General features: G+C 40.7%; 1 protein-coding gene across 8 annotated transcripts in view; it reads right to left on the bottom strand.

Moving 5' to 3' along the window:
* pam (peptidylglycine alpha-amidating monooxygenase) overlaps positions 1-24,216 on the bottom strand; it is a 69,049-nt gene extending 44,833 nt beyond the window's left edge. For 6 of the 8 annotated variants that reach the window (XM_080018515.1, XM_080018518.1, XM_080018519.1 and 3 more), the window contains exons 1-10: positions 24,157-24,216; positions 22,285-22,838; positions 20,860-20,986; positions 20,616-20,673; positions 19,523-19,610; positions 15,380-15,471; positions 12,260-12,343; positions 5,446-5,494; positions 3,600-3,667; positions 2,584-2,664 (exon numbers count right to left, since the gene is read on the bottom strand). In XM_080018515.1, the coding sequence (XP_079874641.1) occupies positions 2,584-2,664; positions 3,600-3,667; positions 5,446-5,494; positions 12,260-12,343; positions 15,380-15,471; positions 19,523-19,610; positions 20,616-20,673; positions 20,860-20,986; positions 22,285-22,388 (751 nt within the window). In that variant the 5' untranslated portion in view covers positions 22,389-22,838; positions 24,157-24,216. Of the gene's footprint in view, positions 1-2,583; positions 2,665-3,599; positions 3,668-5,445; positions 5,495-12,259; positions 12,344-15,379; positions 15,472-19,522; positions 19,611-20,615; positions 20,674-20,859; positions 20,987-22,284; positions 22,839-23,878; positions 23,914-24,156 lie in introns of those variants that run through there. The other 2 variants (XM_080018517.1, XM_080018516.1) reach the window with 2 other exon arrangements.
* Positions 24,217-26,381: the final 2,165 nt, after the last annotated feature.

Raw genomic sequence — 26,381 nt, 5'->3', positions numbered from 1 at the left:
CTCTACTTCCTTTCCCTGATCGCCGTAGCACCGTTGGGATGTTTTTTGGCATGAAGCTGGCTCCAGCCTGGCACGCCAGGAGCGCTCATGTGAGTATGTAACCTGGAGCGACTATCTTTGGTTTTTCAAGCAAGTACACACCATGTACATACAGTGGGGCAAAAAAAAGTATTTAGTCAGCCACCAATTGTGCAAGTTCTCCCACTTAAAAAGGTGAGAGAGGCCTGTTATTTTCATCATAGGTATACCTCAACTATGAGACAAAATGAGAAAAAAAAAAATCCAGAAAATCACATTGTCTGATTTTTAAGGAATTTATTTGCAAATTATGGTGGAAAATAGGTATTTAGTCAATAACAAAAGTTCATCTCAATACTTTGTTATATACCCTTTGTTTGCAATGACAGAGGTCAAACGTTTTCTGTAAGTCTTCACAAGGTTTTCACACACTGTTGCTGGTATTTTGGCCCATTCCTCCATGCAGATCTCCTCTAGAGCAGTGATGTTTTGGGGCTGTTGCTGGGCAACACGGACTTTCAACTCCCTCCAAAGATTTTCTATGGGGTGGAGATCTGGAGACTGGCTAGGCCACTCCAAGACCTTGAAATGCTTCTTACGAAGCCACTCCTTCGTTGCCTGGGCGGTGTGTTTGGGATCATTGTCGTGCTTAAAGACCCAGCCACGTTTCATCTTCAATGCCCTTGCTGATGGAAGGAGGTTTTCACTCAAAATCTCACGATACATGGCCCAATTCATTCTTTCCTTTACACGGATCAGTCGTCCTGGTCCCTTTGCAGAAAAACAGCCCCAAAGCATGATGTTTCAACCCCCATGCTTCACAGTAGGTATGGTGTTCTTTGGATGCAACTCAGCTTTCTTTCTCCTCCAAACACGACAAGTTGAGTTTTTACCAAAAAGTTCTATTTTGGTTTCATCTGACCATATGACATTCTCCCAATCCTCTTCTGGATCATCCAAATGCTCTCTAGCAAACTTCAGACGGGCCTGGACATGTACTGGCACTGCAGGATTTGAGTCCCTGGCGGCGTAGTGTGTTACTGATGGTAGCCTTTGTTACTTTGGTCCCAGCTCTCCGCAGGTCATTCACTAGGTCCCCCCGTGTGGTTCTGGGATGTTTGCTCACCGTTCTTGTGATCATTTTGACCCCACGGGGTGAGATCTTGCTTGGAGCCCCAGATCGAGGGAGATTATCAGTGGTCTTGTATGTCTTCCATTTTATAATAATTGCTCCCACAGTTGATTTCTTCACAACAAGCTGCTTAACTATTGCAGATTCAGTCTTCCCAGCCTGGTGCAAGTCTACAATTTTGTTTCTGGTGTCCTTTGACAGCACTTTGGTCTTGGCCATAGTGGAGTTTGGAGTGTGACTGTTTGAGGTTGTGGACAGGTGTCTTTTATACTGATAACGAGTTCAAACAGGTGCCATTAATACAGGTAACGAGTGGAGGACAGAGGAGCCTCTTAAAGAAAAAGTTACAGATCGTGAAAGCCAGAAATCTTGCTTGTTTGTAGGTGACCAAATACCTATTTTACTGGGGAATTTACCAATTAATTCATTAAAAATCCTACAATGTGATTTCCTGGATTCTTTCCCCCCATTCTTTTTTGCCACACTGTACTTTTTGTTGTCATTTGTTAATACAAATTAAAATGGTTGAATTAACATTACATTGCATTTAGCAGACGCTTTTATCCAAAGCGACTTACAATTATTCAAACACCGACGGACGCAGCCATCAGGAGCAATTAGGGGTTAAGTGTCTTGCTCAAGGATACTACAGCATGCTAGCAGGAGGAGCCTGGGATCGAACCAGCAACCTTTAGATTACTCGACGACCAACTCTACCTCCTATCCCTACAGTCTTATTCAAATCTTTCACATATCAGCGCTTCATTTCAAACATCCATACCCTGGCCTGACACCCCCCCGCCTCACTCAGCTCTGGTTTTGGGGAATGGTGATCTAATGGTCATTAGAAAAGGATACAGATGCACTCCGACTTCTCTACAAAACCGACTGTAACTCGTTTAATTCTGAACCAATTTTCACGAAACTTTGTTCGTTTTAAACATGAGGAATTTAAGTAGTAATGATATTGTTCACTTGTTGGAATTCAATTACTGGGGGCGAATCTAATCACATTTTTTCCATTCACTGCCATGTTTGGCATGCCTCATATTGCACTTTAATTTAACAATCGAGTATAGATTGAATATTTTAAGTTTTATTTCAACATTGGACATCTTGAATGTTGTTTTCATTTAAGATGTTTTCAAAAGCTCCTTGATTTTAGTGTTTTACAGAATAAATGGAAAGCAAAGTTATATTTGTCCCCGCCTTTATTTTTCTGATCCGAAAAATGATCCGATATGTGATACGATCTGAAAGGTGAGATTTGTGCTCCGTTGCACCCCTAGACACCGGAACAGCCTTTTAAAGGCCATTCCGGTGGTGACTGAAACAAAGCAATACAATTTTATTCATACCTTACATACTATACCTCACACAGTGTTATGAGGTTCTACATAGAGAATTTAAATATAAGTGTAAAAGGTAGTTACCTAGGTGATGTGTATGGGTCCTAAATGCAAAAGGGAAGATGGGATATGATTCAAAATCACAGGCGACATCTGCATTTGTAACTGTGGGGTAAAGAAAACATTAGTGGTTACACACACACACATTTTCAAACAGTCCATGGGCTCTTTTTTTTTTTTTTTTTTTTTTTTTAATTATCCTTATTTTTGTAAAAAAAATAAAAAAAATTTAAGATCGAGGCTATTTTAGATATTTAGGAACTAAACCCATTTGTCCTTACAGTAATTACTTTTCACAGGTTACGTGTTAACAAATAACTGACAGTTTGTATGATCAGTAGGTTATTGGTAGTGAAAACTTTTACAACCCGCCTCTTTTATCTGATTGGTTAACTGACGATAATTTGACATTGACCAGCGCCACTGCTGTTTGGCTCTCATCCAAAAGTTCAGTAGGCTAGTTGCACGGGAGAGGAAAGTGGTGGCACGAGGAATACAGAGGATTCCAAGCGGCACGCTCCAAACAATTATGTTCAGTGAAGGCGCGTGTAGCGGTTTCGGAGCACCGGAGGGTGGATATTTCCATCGGCAGCTCGGGCATGGCACCAAAATCTGCGTTGCGATTCGGTAGATACTGATCTTATAGGAACCAATGCCATAGTGGCACCAGGTTTCGGTACCCAACCCAAACATCCCATGCATGATCATGTTTTGATCAGACAGTGCATAAAGAGGAGGGGCTATTCACAGACGGGTCCGTTGTCAATGTGTGTGTGTGTGTGTGTGTGTCAGTGAGAATGCAAACCAATCAAATACGTTATTTTTTTGTTTATTGATTGAGTTGCAGAAATATCATGGAATCCTTTGCTTTTCCTTCATGTTTTCATCATTGCAATGGATTTCTTTTTTTTTTTTTTTAATTGTTGGACCATTGCATATCAAAAGATGGATTTGTAACCGTTATCAAGTTGAAGCAGCATTTTGCTTACAGCTAGCTAAAAACATTGGCACAGAAAAAAAACAAAAAAAAAAAAACATACCTCTGTTTCCCGGTGGTATAACAACGTCCACAGCCACTAATAAATAAATGCCTGCAATGAACGGCTGCCTGTACCGAGGGAATACGCAAGACAGAAAAACACAAGTTACAAGAACATTAAGTTGGTCTGTCCATAGAAAACTATTGCACAAGTCCAAGCCAGTTTTAGTTATAAAAAACAGATTTTGACAGCACATCTATATCTTTTCTAGGATGTTCAAAGTGATAATCATAGCAATAATTAGTAAAATTATTGTTCTTTTTTTTTTTTTTTAGATAGGCCATTGATTTTGGTGAAAAGGACACTAAAAAATATATAGGGGATTGAATGTGTTGTAAGCATAGTCATTTTGTATGCGAGTAAAGAGATTCATGGCTTCTCAGACTTCTCATACTTCATCATATAGCTGCAACACTGCTTTCCTGCACGCAATGGCTTGATGACAACACTGAATAGAAACTTTGATCAGTGTCTTGGAGTGACAAAGTTTGTCTATTTTTGGATATTTGGTTCTTTACGAGTGAAAACATTTGTTAAATTTTCAAACTCTTTGTTTCAGTTGGTATATTCTCACAAAAATAATTAATTCTGTAAAAAAAAAAAATATGTATATTTTGGTAGAATGCAAAGTGACTCGTGACTCACTGCTTTTCCCATTCGCAAATTGGTTCACGAGTCATTGCCCCTTCTCGAGGCACATGTGTGACTCGTGGCTCTTCTCATTCGCGAAAACCGAGAGTCACTTCTCAGTGAATGCCTGTGTGGCAGCAGTTAGCGATTAGTAAGTGAACGACTCTTTTGATTTGTTCACTCCGAATGAATCAGTCGCGAGTTGCATCACTAGCGTCTTTCCCTCATAATACATACAGCAGTTGGATACAGTCGATATAAGCATTCTATTTAGTATGATAAATGAGTGTATAGTATGTCTGAAACCATAATAAGCTCAAATGATATGCGAAAAGGCAAAAATAATAATAATAATAATAACAAATATACATCTAAAGTATGCAGAATACACTGCATACTATGCTGGCAACAGTATACCATGATGCACGGTTCGGTAAAGGTTTCTATGCAGTGTCGTCATCAACCGGCAACATGCCGAAAGGAAGAGGTGCAGCTAGATGAAGATGCATTATGTCCCCGAAGCCATCATTCTTTTTACTTACATCCTTAAGCATGCTGGACGAAATTACATCATTAAGTCATCAAGTTGTCTGATGATCCTGACTGATGATAGTTCTTGTTTGAACACAGAGAAATGGCGGTCAATCAGCCTGCCACTCTGAAAGGCCACAGGAACAGGCCAAAATCAAACTATAGAAATTTGGATCATCAATTTGGATGTTCAGATTCAGAGTGTCAGTGTAAAGTCAATAGCATGTAGTTTCACTCAGCAAGAGAGTTACAATAGTAATTCAATGGAAATTGTAAGCTGTAGTTGTTAGAGCTTCAAGTGCAAATGATTAAAATGTGTGCTCAAATCGTATTAATCAGCACGTGCTGACGTTTGGATGGGAACATTGGAAATTTCATATTTTCTAAAATTGGATTTTAAAATGTTTTAGGGCTAAAGCGTTACCCTGTGAGGTTGCGCTATGAAGTTATAGTTGATGGAAACAAACATTTTATTAAAAGGTCTTAACATGGTTTGTAAAACAGCATATCCTATCCTTTACATTTTGCTTATCTACACAGGTCAAGAAATTCTACATCCTCACTATTTATGGTATCTCATTCACGTATTAGCAACTTAGCATTTTTTAAGTAACTAAGTAAATACATTTGTATGGTAATTGTGTAAGGGGTGGGGTTCAATTTATATCCCGATGGAAAGACCTACCTTTTTGAAGTCATTCTCAAGGTAATTCCCGAGCAATCTCTATGATGGTCTGCATAAAAAATAAAAAAAACATTAAAGCCGTTATTGTACTTTCGCCTTCACATGGTGAAGACAAGCTTTGCGCTCTTTTTTTTTTATTCAATTTAGTCAGTCTTTGAGAAAGCAATTGGAGGTCACATGAGTCCATGCAAAGCCCAAAGAGAAACGCATTTTCTGTGGCCCAACATGAGACACTCGGTGCCCATTGTATGTCAACTTGACAGTTACAAAAGGTCAGATGTTTTTGCATCAAGCGATAAGAAATCCAAATTTAATTCAAATTCAAACCTCAAGAAGGCAATTTCAGGGGTTAAAGCAAGACAAATTTCGTCATCATGAAAGAGCATTTGAACTAAATATCTGGGTTAACCTATTTGGAAAAATCAGCATTCTAGTTGCATTGCACATATTGACGTAATCACTTTTTCTGACATAGCTGAACAGTTTTCTGTGTGGGGATGTCCTCAGAGGGATTTCAGTCGATGATACTTAATCAATACCTTCTTATACAGCTCTATCTAATACTCGATTCTGATTTGTCAATAGCAGAAATCAGCAATCAGTCATTTCTGAATTATAACAGTTGCTAAGACTACGTGAGACTAGTTCAGACTACGTGATTTACGGCTGATTTTCCACTCGTCTTAAGAGAGTGTCACGGAGAAAGTGTCCCCATTACGCACGGTTTCATTCCATACACACTTGTTTCCTTCCATTTGGAGATGTAAATAAAATAAATGGATGGCATGAGACACACACACACACACACACACACACACACACACACACACACACACACACACACACACACACACACACACACACACACACACACACACACCTTGTGAAATAATGTATATGCAATTATACTGTAATACAGCACATGCCAGAATATGTTTGTGAGCACATACTAATAATTCACCTAAATGCATAACAATATTTTATCTTGTGCATAGCAGCTCTCCTTCTTTCGGCTACTCCCGTTAGATGATCCGCTGTGGCGACCCCTGCCTCCAATAGCTTCTGTCCTGCGCATCTTCCTCCCTTACACCAACCGCCTGCATGTCCTCCCTCACCACGTCCATTAACCTTCTCTTTGGCCTTCCTCTTTTCCTCTTGCCTGGCAGCTCCATCCTCAGCATCCTTCGCCCAATCGAACTCTCATCTCTCCTACACACGTGTCCAAACCATCTCAATTTCACCTCTCACTTTTCCACCAAACTGTCCAACCTGAGCTGTCCCTCTAATGTACTCATTCTTAATCATGTCCATCCTTGTCACTCCCAATGAAAATCTCAACATCCTCAACTCTGCAACCTCCAGTTCAGCCACCGCCTCTAAACCGTACAACACAGCTGGTCTCAGTACCGTCCTTTAGACCATCCCCTTTACTCTTGCTGGGACCCTTCTGTCACAGATCACTGCGGACACTTCTTCCCCGTTCTCCCGCACTCTCCACTGCTTTGGCTGGTCAACCCAAAGTACTTGAACTCATCTGCCTTCTCCACCTCCACTCCTTGCATTCTCAGCCTTTTGTTGCCCTCCCTCCCATTCAGGCACATGTATTCTGTCTTACTCCTGCTGACTCTCATTCCTCTTCTCTCTAATGCATGCCTCCACTTCTCCAGGCTCTCCTCAACGTGCTCCCTACTCTCGCTACAGATCACAATGTCATCAGCGAACATCATAGTCCATGGAGACCCCTCCCTGATTTCATCTGTTAACCCCGACCTGGGTGGCCCCCGGGCCACATACGGCCCTTTGGTTGACTGACCGGCCCGTGTAAGGTTAATTGGAAATTACAAAATAAACATTTTCTAATTTTCCCTCATGCATGGACTAAAGCTGCATTGCTTTTATTTTGAAGTTGTTTTTTATTCACGTTCATAATGACGCAATATGTACAGTATATCAAGACGTGCGCATGATTGGATCGTTGTCACAAGCAGGTCACAAGACGACTTTAGCTCTCAAAAATGTCCCCTCATGCTAAAAAAGAAAGGTAGATGCCAAATGCAGGCTTTTTAACAAAAATTGGACTGCTAAGTATTTATTTACTGAAGCCGTGTGTTTAGTTTGCGGGGAGCAGATCGCCGTGTTTAAGAACTACATTTTGAGTCTGCATTACGAGACGAAACACGTGGAGAAATACAAAAACTTGACTGATTCTGAAAGGGCGCGGACATCAGAAGCTTTGCTAGCTAAGCAGCAAGGCTTTTTTACCAAGCTTCACAGATCCAGGGATGCAGCAACCAATACCAGCTTTGTGAAATCCCACAAAATTGCTAAAAACAGTAAGCCATTCTCGGAGGGGGAGTTTGTCAAAGAGTGCTTGGTGGACTCTGCAGCACTAATATGCCCTGAAAAGAAAAGGAGCATTTGAGCAAGTCCCGCTGTCCAGGCGAACCGTGATGAGAAGGATCAGAAAATTGCGGGGAATCTGGAGCTTCAGCTGCAACGTGAAGTGGCAAGTTTTGACTTTTTCTCCTTGGCTTTGGACGAGAGCTGTGATGTCCGCGACACAGCCCAGCTACTTATATTTGTCCGTGGGATAACGGACTTCAAGATTACGGAGGACAGGGAGCGATCTTTTTACGGAGGTAAATGTATGGTATGGACACCCTGGGATTGAAATGGGACAGACTAGCAGGTGTCACAATGGACGGTTGTCCAAATCTTACAAGGAAAAATGTCAGACTTTTGAAACGTATGCAAGATAAAGTGACTGAAATCGACGCAGATCAGAAATTGGTATTTTTGTATTGTATTATCCACCAACATGTGTTGTGCAAGTCAGTGCTTAAAATTAACCATGTTATTGATGTTACTTAAACAGTAATCTTCATCAGGGCACGGGCATTGAATCACAGACAGTTTGTCGCACTTTTGGAGGAGCATGAGACTGAGCAAGTGACATTGGCTACCACACAGCTGTCAGATGACTCAGCCTGGGCAAAGTGCTAAAAAGAGTTTGGAACCTGAAAGCAGAGATTCAAGAGTTTTGTGAGAAGAAAGGCAAAGACATCCCAGAGCTCTCAGATGAGGACTGGATGGCAGATTTTGCATTTGCTGTTGATATTTTTGCACTGATGAATGAACTGAACACCAAACTGCAAGGTAAGGGCCTTTTTGTTCATGAAATGCACAGCCTGGTGAAGGCTTTCATGAGAAAGATGCAGTTTCTTTCAAGCCAACTGGAGTGCAACACTCTCACTCACATGCAAACCCTGAAAGAAGTCACACCATCAGCTGATCACCTCCGCAGGTACTCATCCATGTTAGGAGCATTGCATGCGGAGTTTTCAAGGCGATTTGAAGATCTCAGAACAATCGAGGATGAAATGCACATGATTTCCTCTCCCTTTACCTGCAGTGTGGATAATGCACCCAGTGATGTTCAGCTGGAACTCATTGACCTGCAGTCTGATGCAGTACTGGCAGAGCACTTTAAGTCAGGATCTCTGCTGGATTTCTACTCTTCTCTTAAGGAGGAGAACTTTCCAAACATGAGGAGACATGCTCAGAAGACGTTGGTTCTCTTTGGCTCTACTTACATGTGTGAACAAACATTTTGAATGATGACGTTTACAAAATCCAGGTATAGATCAAATACTGATGAACAGCTGACAGATGATCACTGATGATCATCTGTCAGCTGTGCTTCGCATCTCTACCTCAGACATTTAACCCGACTTCGATGCACTCGGTAAAGCCCAGCAGAGACTAGATTTCTCTCACTGAACAAGAAAAAAAAGAACTTAAAAAGACCAAATGAGGTGGTTAGACTACAAATGTAGGCATGTCAAGGCACCAACTAGCACTGAACTGGGACACTTTCTTTGGAAGCCTTTTTCTCAAAATCATAGTTCAGTGATGTTCAGTGACAGTTCAATATGATGTGAACCACTTTACAACAGTACTTGAAACTCAAAATGTGTTTGGGGGAATGTGACTAAAAATGTTTACTAATATCAGTCAAATGGTACAAAAGTGTTCACATTTTGTTTACCATTGCTTTAGGAATTTTGATTGAATAAATGACATTTTTTGTAAGGGAACCTCATTTTTTCATTGCTTAATTATAACATATAGCCTACCCTTACCAGCTTGTCAAAAAGAAATACAATTAAGAAATACAATTAATATTATGCAGAATTGAGTTCAGCCTTTTGGCCCGGCCCTCCACAATTTTTTCTGTTTCTCATGTGGCCCCATGGAAAAAATAATTGCCCCCTGTGTTAACCTGTCCATCACCATTGCAAACAAGAAAGGGCTCAGAGCTGATCCTTGATGCAATCCCACCTCCACTTTGAATGCCTTTGTCATGCCTACTGCACACCTTACTACTGTCTGACTGCCCTCATACATATCCTGTACCACTCTTATGCACTTCTCTGCCACCCCTGACTTCCTCATGCAATACCACACATCCTCTCTCGGCATCCTATCATATGCTTTCTCTAAATCCACAAAAACACAGTGCAACTCCCTCTGGCCTTTCCTGTACTTTTCCCATCAGCATTCTTAAAGCAAACATTGCATCTGTAGTACTTTCCTAGCATGATACCATACTGCTGCTCACTGATCCCCATCTCTCCTCTTAACCTAGCCTCCACTAGCCTTTCCCATAGCTTCATGCTGTGGCAGATCAACTTTATTCCCCTGTAGTTACCACAGCTCTGTACGTCTCCCTTATTCTTGTAGATGGGTACCAGTACACTTCTTCTGCACTGCTCCGGCAACCTCTCCCTTTCCAGGATGGTGTTAAACAGTCTCGTTAGTCTAGACTAATTTGCTACACTTCTTGATCATTATTTCCACATCATCCACTCTTCTCTCCCTCATTTTCTTAATTCATCAACTCCTCAAAGTACTCCTTCCACCTTTTCAACACACTCTCCTCACTAGTCAGCACATTCCCATCATTATCCTTCATTACCCTAAACTGCTGTACATCCTTCCCAGCTTGGTCCCTTTGTCTTGCCAATCGGTACAAGTTCTTTTCTTCTTCCTTACTGTCCAACCTCTAATACAACACGTTGTGTGCCTTTTCCTTTGCCACTTCTCTCTTCACTTGCACCGCATCAGCTTGTACTCCTGTCTACTTTCTTCATCTCTGGCTATCCCATTTCTTCTTCGCCAACCTCTTCTGCTCTCCTGTACTTCCTCATTTCACCACCGAGAGTCCATGTCTTCCTTCCTCTTCCCGCATGATAAACCGAGTATCTTCCTGGCCGTCTCCCTCACCACTTCTGCAGTTGTTTCCCAGTGATCTGGTAACCATTCATTCCCACCTATTGCCTGCCTTACCTCTCCCCAAATTGTATGCAAGACTCATTTATCAGCGTCACCATTATATCTTTGGCTCTTCTTTCACTCTCTTCATCTTCTTGGCCTCCAGAGTCATCCTCCAGACCACCATCCGATGCTGCCTCGCAACACACTCCCCTAACACCACTTTGCAGTCACCAATCTCTTTCAGATTGCACCTCCTGAATAAGATGTAGTCCACCTGTGTGCACCTTCCTCCACTCTTGTGTGTCACCCTGTGTTCCTCTCTCTTCTTGAAATACATATTCACAACAGCCAATTCCATCCTTATGGCGAAATCCACCACCATCTGTCCTTCCATATTCCTCTCCTTCACACCATATCTACCCATCACCTTCTTGTCACCTATGTCTCTGATCCCCTCGCCAACATGCCCATTGAGATCTGCTCCAACGATCAGTGATGACAGTCAGTTCTCCGTTTTATCTGATGTCATCCCGGACTTGGAAAACATTTCAAAACAGCGGATTTCAACCTGAATGTGACGATGAAATGGAATATTTTCAAGAACCGCCAGAGGAGACCGACAATACGCCCGTTGTTACTACATGGAAGAAGTTGATGACGTGATCAAGTCCGTTAAGGTTGGTGATTGGCAGATTTCCGAGACTCATATCATTCATAGACTCTACATTTTCTTGTGTTGTCCGTACTTTCAAACTCCTAAATAATTCCACTTTTATAAAACATGTAAATTCTTACTGTTAAATAAAAGCTTTTTTAAAAACATAGTTTTCAAAAAAATAGTTGTATGTTGATGACACTGTTCACCACTCCCTCAAAACACAAGAACAAAGCAGTGATTGCCCCATACAGCAGGGTGTCAAGTTCCCATTCAACAGGATGTTAAATAGCCATGTGGCTCTGTTAGTCCTCCAACCATTTGCATTCTAGGAGCTGGCTGAATGAACCAAGTGTGGGGGAAAACTTTGAAGGTGATTATCTCAGGAACACGGTTTGCCACACCCTTGTCATGAACAAGTCATAGCTTGAAAAATATTTGCTTGATTTGCACAAGTGACACCTTGTTTGGAAGCTCTGATTCTCCACTAATGCCAAAGAATTGTATTCTCCTTTGATCCCTTTCTTTTGCCAAGACTTTATATTTTAATGTTGATGGTCTGTGTACCAAACCTCAACAGAAGGAATTGCTAGGCCAGGTACTCCTCACTTAGCGACCCTAATTCTGAAAGGGTAATGCGCGATGAGATGCTTGACGCTGAGACGCCCTGCTGCGTACGATACGGTATTGTACGCAGCGTACAATACCAACTGGTCGGAGAGCTCGTCGTAAGTCCAAACGGTCGTTAAACAGGTAGGTCGTTAAGTGAGGAGTACCGGTAAATTTAAATGTACCTGGCGAAATAGAACAATTCTGATAGCTCTTAAAAATCCAGTTGACATAGAACATAATCACCCTGTGGACACTTCCGTTATGACTCACCTCTGAAAGCACCAACATCGCCATAGTGGATCTGCAGCACAAAGTATGAAATCCCAGAATTTCCTCCAACTTTGAAACCAACATCTGTAGAGTGACAAAACAAAATACAATTACAGAGTTAAACGGTGTCTTTTCAGCTTTCTAGTTTTCCCTGTAAAGATAAATAAAATATTTGTCAACTGATGACACACCCCCCCCCGACATCCAACACTTCACAAACAATGGATTGTGACCACTCATAGCACTATGAATTGCGCCTGCTACCTGCACAGTCTTAGCGTCCAATTCAAAAAAGATATTGCGCTATGACAGTGCAAACACGGTCACAAAGTTTTGCTGCTGAGTGCAATTTTCCCTTGTTTTGCATCTGATCGCAATTATTCATGTGGAAAAGTAAATAATCCATGTTACCACCAGCTCTCTGCAAACGGTAATAATTTAACTCTGTGTGTGGGTATTAGCACCGGTGTTTGTGAATACCAATGACCTGTATTATTGTAATACCAATATTATACCAATATATGTATAATACCTCATTTAAATACTTGCAAATAGTACCAGTGATTGTGTTTTGTAACATTTTTAGGGCTGTGTATCAATTTAAAAAAAGAATGAATTAATCACAAAATTATCATCACTGATCCCCTCAAAACCCCTTGAGACTGAGGACGTAATGATCGATGTTGAACCCAAATTATGACTAAGATCACAAATTTAATTTAGAATCAACACAAAGGAAGTATATTTTAAATCGCAGATCTAATGGCCAATTACAGCAATAACGAATACATCAGTCAACTGAGAAACCAGTCATTGGTGTAAACTTTATTCCGCCTTCCAAACACATAGTAAAGTCAGACAAAAAGTAATTAGTAATTCTGAACAAAAGTGTCTGTATAATCTAAATCAATAAAGGTGTGGCAATGTTACACTACTTTTTTTTTTTTTTTATAAGTGCCATGTTCTCTGAACATATCAGGCAGACTGGCCTGGCACTTGCTGAGGGAAAGATACGATCGCTAAGACAATTTTTTGTTCACTCATCTATCAAAGCTTGATTTTCACTCAATATTAATTTGACATTTTCAAATTTTAAGACAAAATGTAACAACTTGTCCAGGTCAAAGATGAACAGCAATTTTGGTGAAATTTGAAGAGCTGCAAGACTCAATTATTTGAACAGTTATTGAAAGAAATTTGAGTGATTGAACTGACACCAGGTCACAACATTAGGCCTATATTTTGGTGAAACGCTGTGTACGCTGTGTACGCTGTGTACTTTAATTCATGGAAAGGCAGTTTTACTAAATTGTGACTGCATGAGACATTTGGGAGAAAGAATATACAAAAAAAGAGATCACATTCAAATACAATTATATAAATATTGCCTCCACTCTTCTCCGTCCATTCCCCCGGAAATATCCTGCCCTTCCTCACAACAGTCATCAACTCTTCCCTGTACTCAGGCTGTTTATACTACCCTTAAGTCTGCAAGAGTCAAGCCTCTCCTCAACAAACCACCCCTTGACCCAGCTGCTGTCCAGAACTACAGACCTGTCGCACTTCTCTCCTAGCCAAACTCTTGTCTGAGCAATCTCCTCTCTCCCTACCTCTCTCACCCACTACGATCTGGCTTCAAGACTTACCACTCCACGAGACCGCTCTCCTTGCGGTCGTGGAGGCTCTCCACACTGCCAAAACTTCATCCCTCTCATCTGTCCTTATTCTCCTAGGCTTGCCTGCTGCCGCCGAACACAGTAAACCACCTAATCCTTCTCTCCACCCTCCCTGAGCTTGGAATTAAGGGATCTGCAATCTCCTAGGTTACATCATACCTGGCTAATCGATCATACCAGGTCTCATGCAGAGGATCCCTGTCCAAACCTTGCACTCCAAATACTGGAGTCCCACAGGGCTCAGCCCTGTGGCCTTTGCTGTTCTCCTTGCACACCAAATCCCTTGGTGGTATGATCTCCTCCCATGACTTCTCCTACTATACTACTATGCAGAAAACACTTAACTATCTCTCCTTTCCCTTCTGGCTTGGCTACCCGCCTGTTCTATCAGACCTTTACAGCGCATCCAGAATGCAGCAGCCTGTCTAGTGTTCAAACAACCAAAGTTGTTACTCCCTTGTTCATGTTACTCCCCTCCTTCGTTCACTTCACTGGCTTCCCATCTCTGCTCACATCAAATTTAAGACACTAGAACCCGCTTACAAGGCTGTCCATCTAACTGCTCCTCCATATCTACAATCACTGGTCAGGTTCCAGACACCGACTTGTTTGCTCCACTCCTCCACTCTTGCAGGCCACCTCGCACCCCGGTCGCTACTTTGACTCAGAAGTTGTTCATTCCAGTTGCAACTCCTCTCATCCCAGGCACCAAAATGGTAGAATGAGCTCCCCCTCTCACTAAATCGCTTTCCTATTTTTAGTTGCAGACTGAAGGCCCAGACTGAAGACTTCAGGCTACACCTGGACCCTTCTTCCTCTACTTCATGAGGATCCCATTCCCTATTACTTTCTAACTTACTATCCTGTTAAAAATGGGTTGATACTGGAGAAAATGAATTTATTGAAAGTCGCTTTGGAAAAAAGTTTCTGCTAAAGTTTGTTTGCTAAGTTTGTGGCACGGTGGCGCAGTACATTGCACTGCTGCCTCACAGCAAGAAGGTCCCGCCTGGGGCGCTGTTGGCACCGTGCTCTGGCGGGTTATCTCCCAAATAGGAGCCTTTCTGTGTGGAGTTTGCATGTTCTCCCCGTGCTCACATGGGGTTTCCTCCACCTCACGTCAGTAAGGACCCCCACCAAAAACATGCACCCATCATTGTCTGACCAGCGATGGACACTCTTAACCAGGTACCCGGGCGCGTCCATACTGCTCCTGGCTGTGCCCCCAGAGGAAGGACAAGCCAGGATGGGTCAAATGCAGAGGATCCGTTTCACCGGCCACCATCAAAGCATGTGCATGTGTGTATGTGTGCCCAAGCATGTGTTGTAGTGTGGTGTGTTGCGTGACGAAAAAAGACTGTTTCTTCTTCTTCTAAATGACGTAATGTAATATAAAAATGAAGACAAATTAGAAACAGCAGAAACCTTCAAGTGTCAAGACACCTACCTTTTGGTAATTTAGTGGGTGGGGCGTTGCGAGCCCAGGCATACATGATGGATGCCTCCTCCTCGCAGGTACCTTGAACACTTCCACAATCCCTGGAAAGGCAGACTGTACAGTTAATTTATCTACTTGAAAAGCCACAGAAAGCTCAGAGAGGTTTAAAGGATAGGTTGGCTACTTTTCAACCCAGGCCATTTAAAATGTTGATTCCCATCACTCACCTGTTGAAAGCACAACTTTTCTTAATGGTTTACTATTGAGACCCTATTGAAAAACACTGTGCTTTAAAACAGACCAATGGGGTAACCTTTAACATTACATTTTAAAATAAATCAATATGTGTTAGTCATTACACTTCTTTAACTTGTTCACAATAACAGTAATATATATTTTATTTAAAACTACGTTTTGCAATCACTTTTTTGCAGTACAATCCAACATTTGCTAGAGTAGGATGCCTTCACTCCTAGGGTGTAAAAATGAAACAGTGCAACCTCCTGGGGGTCCTTGGGTGAGGCTACTTATGTTAGCCAGGATATAATCAAAAGAGCTGATGTGCAAAAGTGCAAAAGTGACATATTCAATAAAACCCTGAAAACCCCGATGAGATGCATGGTTGCAACCATTTTAATCATGTATAACATAAAATACATTGAAGGTTGTGCTATGAACAGTTATGAGGGGAAACATCTTAAGGCCTGGATTAAAAAAAGGTGAACACATGCTTTAAAATAGGCAAAGCGGCTACTCTATGCTCGATTTGTAAATCAAAAGTTGACCTAACACTGAGGTCTGCCCGATCATATGCAACCTCGCTGAACAGTTTTAATTTAATAAAGAATGAATATTTTGGACATGACCATTTCGAACCTTAAAGCTGAATTTTGACAACAATTTAGAAGATAGACAATAGAACAGAAAAAAAGAGCTCAAAGGGGAAAAAAGGACACTGATGAGTCCCACAGGCAGAAAAGCAGTTAAGTAAACTAAAAAAAAATCCTCATCTCCTTTTGCTCTAATTTATTCTCGTAGTGTTGGATTGGATTGTTCCAGCGGCAGCAGCTGGACCTCAGGCAGGGGAAATTTGTGGATTGGTTTCGTGACAGGGCAGAAGACATTCAACTTCATCTGGTTCTTTCTTTGAGAGTACATTTCTGCATTCTAGGTTACAACCTGAATGCTAGGTGCTGTCAAGCATTTTGTCAGACGCACCTGCAGTAAACATTATCTTAGCTGAAATACAGCTTGTTTCATGGACGTGTATCGCAAGACTGTGACAAATATTCAAGGCCTTCTCCAGTATTATCCCCCCCCACCCACCCGCCGACAGTTATGGTCAAAAGTTACACTTTTAAAAAAAAATACGTCATGGCAGTCTTGTGTTTCCAATAATCTCTACAACCTTAGTGAAAAAAAGCACAATCATTCCTGAATCTTGGTTCTTTTATGAATTTATTATGGGATCTGAAAATGTGACCAAATCTGCTCGGTTAAAAATATACATACAGCAATGCCTTAATTTGGTTACACATCCCTTGGCCATTTTCACCTCAATTAGGCGGTTTTGGTAGCCATCCACAAGCTTCTGGCAGGCTACTGGCTGAATCTTTGACCACGCCACCTGACAGAATTGGTGCAGTTTAACAAAATTCTTTGGCTTGCTGACACAGACTTGTTTCTTCAGCACAGTCCACATGTTCTCGATGGGGTTTAAGTCAGGACTTTGGGAAGGCCATTCAAAAAACCTTAATTCTAGCCTGATTTAGCCATTCCTTTAACACTTTTGATGTGTGTTAAGGGTCATTATCCTGTTGGAACACCCAACTGCATCCAAGACCCAAACTTCTGGCTGATAATTTTAATTTTTCCTGAAATATTTTTAAGGTAATCCTCCTTCATTATTACTTTCTGTAAAACAGCAGTTCCACTGGCAGCAAAACAGGCCCAGGGAATAATACTACCACCACAATGCTTGACGGTAGGTATAGTGTTCTTGGGGTAAAAGGCCTTACCTTGTCTCCTCCAAACATATTTCTGGTCATTGTGCCAAAAAGTTTAATTTCTGTTTCATCTCACCACAGAACTTTCCTCCAGATGGCCTTTTCTTTGTCCATGTGATCAGCAGCAAACTTCAGTCGAGCCTTAAGATGCCGCTTCTGGAGCAAGGGCTTCCTTCTTGCAAGGCAACATCTATTTAATCGTAGAGCTGCTTTTTGGTGGTTCTTGGTTTACTCTCGACCATGCTGACTGATTTTCTCTCAGCAGCAGGTGATAGCTTGGTTTTCTTCATGATCGTGGCAGTGACAACTATGCCATGCCCTTTATACTTACAAACAATTGTTTGCACAGTTGATCTTGGGACCCCTAGCTGCTTTGAAATGGCTCCAAGTGACTTTCCTGACTTGTTCAAGTCAATGACCCGGTTTTCCAGATCCGTGCTGAGCTCCTTCGACTTTCCCATTGTGGCGTTTGTGGCTGAGTCGAATGAATGTATCAAACGGGCCCTATTTAAATCGGCTAAGGGAAGTCACCAGCTGTAGTCAATCATAATCACTCACAAGACATTAAGAGGGCATGCAACAAAGCTAATTTGACTGACAACTTTCTACATCACCAAAATTAATAATTCAAGTTGCTGTATGTGTATATTTGACCCAGCATATTTGGTCACATTTTCAGAAGACCCATAATAAATTCATAAAATAACCAAAATTCCTTTAACCCCAAGAACACCATACCTTTGGTCAAGCATGGTGGTGGTGGTAGTATTGTTCCCTGGGCCTGTTTTGCTGTCAGTGGAACTGGTGCTTTACAGAAAGTAAAAGTAATAATGAAGAAGGAGGATTACCTCCAAATTCCCCAGGAAAACCTAAAACCATCAGCTAGAAGGTTGGGTCTTGGATGCAGTTGGGTGTTCCAACAGGAAAATGAACCCAAACACACAACAAAAGTGGTAAAGGAATGGCTAAATCAGGCCTGAATTAAGGTTTTTTGAATGGCCTTCCCAAAGTCCTGACTTAAACCCCATCGAGAACATGTAGACTGTGCTGAAGAAACAAGTCTGTGTCAGACAGCCAAAGAATTTGGTTGAACTGCATTAATTCTGTCAGGAGGAGTGGTCCTAGATTCAACCAGAAGCTTGCCAGAAGCTTGTGGTGGCTACCAAAAGCGCCTAATCGAGGTGAAAATGGCCAAGGGACATGTAAAAAAAATAATATAGCATTGCTGTATTTATATTTTTGACCCAGCATATTTGGTCACATTTTCAGAAGACCCATAATAAATTCATAAAATAACCAAAATTCCTTTAACCCCAAGAACACCATACCTTTGGTCAAGCATGGTGGTGGTGGTAGTATTGTTCCCTGGGCCTGTTTTGCTGTCAGTGGAACTGGTGCTTTACAGAAAGTAAAAGTAATAATGAAGAAGGAGGATTACCTCCAAATTCCCCAGGAAAACCTAAAACCATCAGCTAGAAGGTTGGGTCTTGGATGCAGTTGGGTGTTCCAACAGGAAAATGAACCCAAACACACAACAAAAGTGGTAAAGGAATGGCTAAATCAGGCCTGAATTAAGGTTTTTTGAATGGCCTTCCCAAAGTCCTGACTTAAACCCCATCGAGAACATGTAGACTGTGCTGAAGAAACAGTCTGTGTCAGACAGCCAAAGAATTTGGTTGAACTGCATTAATTCTGTCAGGAGGAGTGGTCCTAGATTCAACCAGAAGCTTGCCAGAAGCTTGTGGATGGCTACCAAAAGCACCTAATCGAGGTGAAAATGGCCAAGGGACATGTAAAAAAATAATTTAGCATTGCTGTATTTATATTTTTGACCCAGCAGATTTGGTCACATTTTCAGAAGACCCATAATAAATTCATAAAATAACCAAAATTCATGAATGTTTTTTGCGACAAAGAAGTATGTGCTCCAATCATTCCATCACAGAAAAATAACAGTTGTAGAAATATTTGGAAACTCAAGACTTCCATGACATACTGTACATGTTCTTTTCAAGTGTATTTAAAAATTGGATTCAAATTGGGCTGTCATATCGTAGGCCCAAATGTGATTTCATGTAGGTATAATCATGATTTTCCTTAACTGATGCACGTAATACGAAAACAAAGTTTTGATCAATAGACTTACCAATATCCACTGGTCGAAACAGGCGACTGGCAGCCATACAGGAGCATGTGGTGTGCTGTGTCCATGCTGGCATGAGGCACAAAGTCCACTAAGAAGAAGCATTAAGTACATTTATAATGTCACAATACTTAGTTGACTACAACTTCTCAAAAAACAGAAAGAAAACACTTGTTTGCATTTTAATAGGTGATATGGATGTTTTGCAAAACATTTGATCATATGTTGATCATACATTTGTTTCCTAAATAAGATAACATGCTATTACTTTTATGTTCTTAGCCAGTGATAGAAAGGGACCAGAGCTCACCGGAACATGAACAATAGAATTTTCAGTGCTGAACACATCCTTTGTCCAGGCAGCCCCTTTTGACTATATTACCACGTCTTTTAATTGGTTGTAAAATGCCAAACAGGAAGTGAGGCCATCTCTTGCAATAAGACATTTTACATCTTTATGTCGAGTAAAATAAAAATATACAAGCAAGATCTTTGTTGTTTTAAATGCAGCTACATTCAGAACCATTTTTGATGCATAGCTATTGATCTATCTGCTTGGTTCAGTGAAAATAACTCATCTTCAAGTGAGGTGGGGATTGCCAGGTATAAACTAAAATGCGTTACTGTCAAGAAACCTGAGCAGACTGAACTGACAACCTCACCATACCAACACGTTGAATTTCACAGGTGTTGCACAGCTGATAATCACTGCGCCCAGCGGATTCATATTCATATCAAAAATAGTTCAGAAGGAAGCTCCATTTATATTAATCTCGTTTTCATGTTTTTATTTTTACTTGTCATCAAGCCGTGACTCAGCTTCTTTGCTGGAAAGAGTATTTCCCTAATTTCACAGGAGCTAGACTAGTTGATTCCCTGTATAACCTTGCATTGAGTTAACATAGTTAGCTTGCAGCCCGTCAATATCTTGGTTCTAGACACACAAGGATGAAATTGGTATTTATCTTCTCCTCTCAATCTGGTAATATAAAAAATAAATATTATAATAAATTTTCCCCAAAAACTGGAGCATGCCTTTAATAAGGCATTGCTGCTATATTTGGTGTGTTGCACCATTAAAAGAGAGGATACTCACCAATATAAAAATCTTGTACTGTTGGCACAGGTACAGCCATGCACAGGTAGGAATCCGACTGAAACAACAGAACCAATTAGGAGTTTAAAATGTACGAAATGTGGTTCACTCGTATTGAATGTTTTATTCAATGAGTGAAATTTTTGGTTCAAAATTCAGATAAATATTTGTACAGCGTAAATCAATGCCAAAATTTTACTAGGTTAGCTATCTGCGTGTATCAGCAAGCTGCCAAATGACTTACCCCTGTCGGGACCACACCGGGCATGAGGATATCGAGAGAAAAGTTATGAGAATTCATTGGGACAACCGTCTGCTTTGTCCGCCTGGCTGTGCAGTCGCTGGGATCAGACCACATGCTTTCCTGAGACCTTTTAAAATTAGAAAAATTCCGAAGTGCAGATTATTTTCTTCCTACACTAACATACAGATGCATCAAATTGTGAAAGCAGCACAGCCAACTGCTTCTGATTTACAGATGCCACATTTTTTTGAGATGCAATGCTTTGTGTCAGAACATTGGCGACAACAAAAACTCTGCTGACTGAACTGGCAAGCCTACAGGTTGCACAAGGCTTATGACAGTAAGTATATATTTCCCAAATTTCAAATGAGCTAGGCTAGTTGATTCCCTCTGCAACCTTGCATTGAACTGAGCCATTCAGCATATGAAATCGGTATTGGCTTTTGCGTCTGAAATTCGGCAAGAGAGAAAAAGCCAAGTATCCCTTAAAGTTCACGCCTTTTTGACAGGTTGAACATGCACCCACACTTGGGCAGAGGTTTTGGCCCATTTCTAAGTGAAACCTGGTACAGTTCTATGTACTGTAGGTATGAACAAAGTTCTACAATAGTCTGCGCTAAACAATAGTCTGTCGCAATGTAGCTTGAATGTTATTCTCCCTTGTAAGTCGCTTTGGATAAAAGCGTCTGCCAAATGACTAAATGTAAATGTAAATGTTAATCCATAGACTGCAGGAAATGGAGGTGAATTCTGTGTTACGTGAATCAGATATAGATAGATAGATAGATAGATAGATAGATAGATAGATAGATAGATAGATAGATAGATAGATAGATAGATAGATAGATAGATAGATAGATAGATAGATAGATAGATAGATGTGACGACTACATACATGAACAGCAAGAGAAAATCAAAAATAAGAAGATGCTGGGGATTTGAACGAAGTGGGGAACGATGACGGGTAAAAATTTTTAGAAGCTAAGTCAACAATAAAATGTGTTGGGGGAAAATTCTGACTAATTAACAGATGCCCAGTGTACCCGTAAATTGTTTTCTTTAAACATGGCTGCCACACATTGTCAAGGAATACGTGACATAGGTCATTTGAAAAACGTCTCAAATCGATGCGGCTCAAATGGTGAATGGCAGTGTAAAACAAACCGGACTGAAATTAAGAAGATAAAATGCAATAAATTAAGTGGTGTGAACCAGCAGATTATATTGGTGTGAAAACTCTCTAAAAATTCAAGATTCAAGAGGTTTATTCGTCACATATATACTAGCTACTAAACTAATACATACCTTTATACATATATGCAGTGAAATGCCTTAAATTATTACTTATTAATTATTATGACAGTGAAATATGACATTATTACCACACATGTGTACAGTACCACTTTAATGCCATACATCCCTTACCTTTTGAATCTGTTGAGTGAGTTGCCATTATCCAGGCTATGGCATGGACAGATGAGTCCTAGTATCAGCCCACAATACACAAGCACTTCCATCCTGCCTGTCATTGAACACAATATGGCTGTGCTGCGACAGGTATCACCTGTTGAGTGACACCAGGTAATCGTGGTTTCAATACAGCTCCAAGTCCCAAGATTACAATGGAAGATTGAAGCAATAATTGAACCAAAGCTGCCCAGAAGATGCAGGAGAGAGGGTTTGAGAATGCAAAGGCTAGGTCAATTGTACTCTTGTCCCCATACAATGAAGACTCTGGGGCTTAACAAGTGACTTGTTCTCCCTTTATTTCATTCTAGAGCAAACAGTGGCGTAACCACTTCCCGCTCTTTCTCAACATATCTCCCGTCTTCTTTGTTGGATCCTTTCCCCAAGATTCTCATCAGAGGAATTAAGAAGTTGATGGATGAGTTATGGAAAATAAATTACACCAAAGGAGTCCTTCAACATTGAAAAGCAGCTCATGTACAGCTGTGAACTGACTGGCCTCTGGTCAGAACCTGTGAAATAAAGTGGATGCATCCATTAACATTATGTTATGCGAGAGGAAAAAAAAAAAACACAGCAAAATAAGATCACTATTCACCCAGGTTACTTTCAAAGCATTGTATTGGAGTACAATGCAATGCACAAAGAAGCATTTCCTGTAAACATAATTTTCATAATGTTTTAAAGCCATTGCAGTACCGCAACACTGAATGGTTATGCACAAATAAATGTGACAAAATCAATCACACCTCTGGCATAGACCTCTGGTCAATATTACACAAACCTTTAAGTCAATTATAATACCATAGCTCAGATATAATAATAGTTCAATCACTATATTAATTCTCAACAGAATTTCATGTGAACATTGGTTTGTTTACTACAGTATCCATTGAATCAAACTGAAATCACACTCCTATTAAAGGACTTTTATAGAAGTAACGTTTATCATGCCACGGTTTAAAGATAATTTGGCATCTCATGATAGGTAAACAAAGGGTAGTGCAGCTATACAGCTCCGGCGGTGACTCACCAGCCGTGACAAGAGTCATGGGGTGGAAAATATAGCAAAGGAGTTGGAAGTGGGTGTGCCTCTGAATTATCTCGCTGACATCATTGAAACTATGGCAACAGAGCTTCACCATCACCATCGACATGAGCGAATATTTGCATTTTTAGAGGAAATATCACTATGCATATCAAATGTATAACTATAATATATATACACACAATCAAATAGATTAAAAAAAATTCACATTTGTGGGTTTTTTTTGTTACAAAGTTAATTGTTTTATTATCAGTGGATGTCGATTTTTCTCGAAACAAGGACATTTTAGGCTTTCAGCAGATCAAGCTTGCAGGGTATTTTTATTTATGTTGTCAATCACGAAATAGGCGGAACCTACTGAATACGCACAAGGCCTTAATGCAGCATTTGAGTTCGATAATAGACGATAATAAAACCGATCATTAACAAGTACGGTCAACGCAGTAAGGGCCAATTATTTGGCTGGAAAAGGAATATGAAAATCCAAAAAATAATAACCCTTACGTTTCAAATTCAGCGACGCCTACGTTGACTTCGTTACGACGCCACTTTTAGCCTACGTGACGTTCTCGGCATCCCTCAAATCACGAATCCCCGAATGATCCACACTTCAACCATTAACGTGAGAAACACAAATAAAACGTTGTACACGAATGACGAAAAGTTCTTATCGGCGACCTTGTTTTTGTTCCACGTCACACATGTATATTTGACGTTATCTCTTATTTTTCTTTTTGCTTGACTGGAGGGTTCTATATAAGTGGGATTCGCTCAGGCCCTACCTGTTCCATCCGTCCCTAAAACGTCGTTGCGGCTCCCCAACGTCAACAACGGAGCGCCGCGCAGGAATAGACGCTTTCGGAAAGGGCAGCGAGGAACCGGAAGCGGTGTAACGCAATATAAGTCAATGTTTCAACTTTACTATACACTCTGATGCAGTCGTGTGTATATGTGTGTGGGTTTTTTTTAATATATATATATGGTGTATAACAATTGTATGTTGATTTTTTTTTTATCACCGTAGTCAATCCATTGCACGTCCATACAGATGTGACTTGAGCCACAGGAACAAAATGCTAATCAGCGGGATATGTTGTCGTCGCATTGGTTTGACGTCACTATTTAAAGAACAAGCTCCTACTAAGATTGTGTTCGTCCACTCCCCACTTGCTTCCCTTTCTTTTAGAAGTCAAATTATTAAAAATTGTAATAATCTTATTTCCCCACTACAGATAATTAATAAAAGAAAAGCCCCCAATTCGTTTTATTTCTTTTGTTACTTTATTTTTGTATCTTATTCATATATTTTTATTTTTGTTTAAATTGTATTACACTGTGAACTCCTTTTTTTGGGGGGGGGGGCTGGGAAACATTTTGCTTCAGTGATTTCATCTCCCGATAATCTGACAGGGTTGTTCCCTTCTGCAGGTGCTGCATACAAAATGTCATCAAAGTGCTGATCCAACAATCCCTCTACAATATCAACTAGCTGTAAACATATGTCCATAAACATACCATATTGTTGTTTGTCAGTTAAAGATTTGTCAATGTTTATGTCTCCTGAACTTAGTTCTGCAGTTTCAGTCCTATCAATGAACAAAGATTCATTGTTATGCTCTGTGTTTTTCTGATCTTCTTTAATTTTGATAAGATGATGTGGGGGTTTCTGCCCACAGGTAGGAGTGACCGGCCATCGGGTTATGGTGAGCCGCCTTAAAGAGCATTTCCCGGTGGCTCTTCAGCACCAACAACTGAGTTATTTCTTCTCCTGTCTGAGTGTCACGGCTCACTCGATATAACCTGTCCCTAATCACCGAAAAATACAGTTGAGTGAGCGTCGAGTCTGGATGCATCAATATGCCATTGATTTTAAGTACAAAGTTACTACAAAGTAACGTACTACAAAGGATCTGCATCGGGTGTCGTCTCGCGACTGCTCCAGTGGAAAATCGTCAATAGGGAACGTCAAGGGGACCAGGGAAAATCCCACTTGGGTTTCCACCGCCAGCCGACAATCCCTCCACGTCACCACGCACCACACAATACTCACATCTCCCTACCAACCGTGAGCGCACTCCCCCAGTCTCTCTCATCAATGCTTTAAACCCTGGCCAATCCACTCCCAAAATCAGGGAGTGCAACAGGTGGGAACAAACCCACAGCCTGTACCCTATGCTTTTTCCCCTTGTAACAAGTTTTGTGCAGTAGCGGAGCAGGAAACCATGCTGCTGTCTGCAACTGGACTTAACCATGCCCCTTATTTCGCCTCAGATGGTTACTCCATTCATTGTTAAACTCTACATCCTTATACCATTTGTTATGTCTTTTCAGATATGTCAACAGCCTTTTTATTTGACCTGTATGAACTTATTGATAGTCATAATGACCTTTGTAAGTTAACTTCCTCTTCAGTTAGACACAAATCATAAGGTCATGATCATCAGATCTTGGAAGTACAACTGTTACATTGGTAATGTTTTAAGGTAAACATGTGACTGGTCTATGAACACCATTTTAACCACTTTTGGTAAGGTTAGTATTTTCATGAATGGAATCTTCTTCACAATTAGGTGCTATTCTGTTTACGGTAGAATTTAAATGTATATTTAATACAACACAGTCAATTAATGCTATTGTATAATTATAGAACGCAGAATCGCGATTGTGGCGCCTCCCCTTGCGGCTGCCTGCGCGAGCACCTTGTGTCGATTACGCACATTTATTTTATTTTTTTTGTATTTTTAGAGCTTATAGAGCTTATTGTGCGTAATCACCGGGTGTCATGACATTTCACTGCATATATGTATGACCGTATGTTTATGTATGTGACAAATAATCTCTTGAACTTGAACTTGAACTATTCCACTGAGTTTAAGTATTTTATTTCTGGTAGAATAGCATCTAAAGTCAAATTTTTTAAAGTGCTTTCTTCAGGAACTACCTGAAATTCTTTTGCAGTGACAAGTGAAACAAATCCATAGTTAATCAGAAGGTCAATTTTTTTTTA

This window comes from Zeus faber (genome assembly GCF_960531495.2).
Source record: "Zeus faber genome assembly, chromosome: 17".
Classification (NCBI taxonomy): Eukaryota; Metazoa; Chordata; class Actinopteri; order Zeiformes; family Zeidae; genus Zeus; species Zeus faber.
This window is presented reverse-complemented; position numbering and strand designations above follow the sequence as displayed.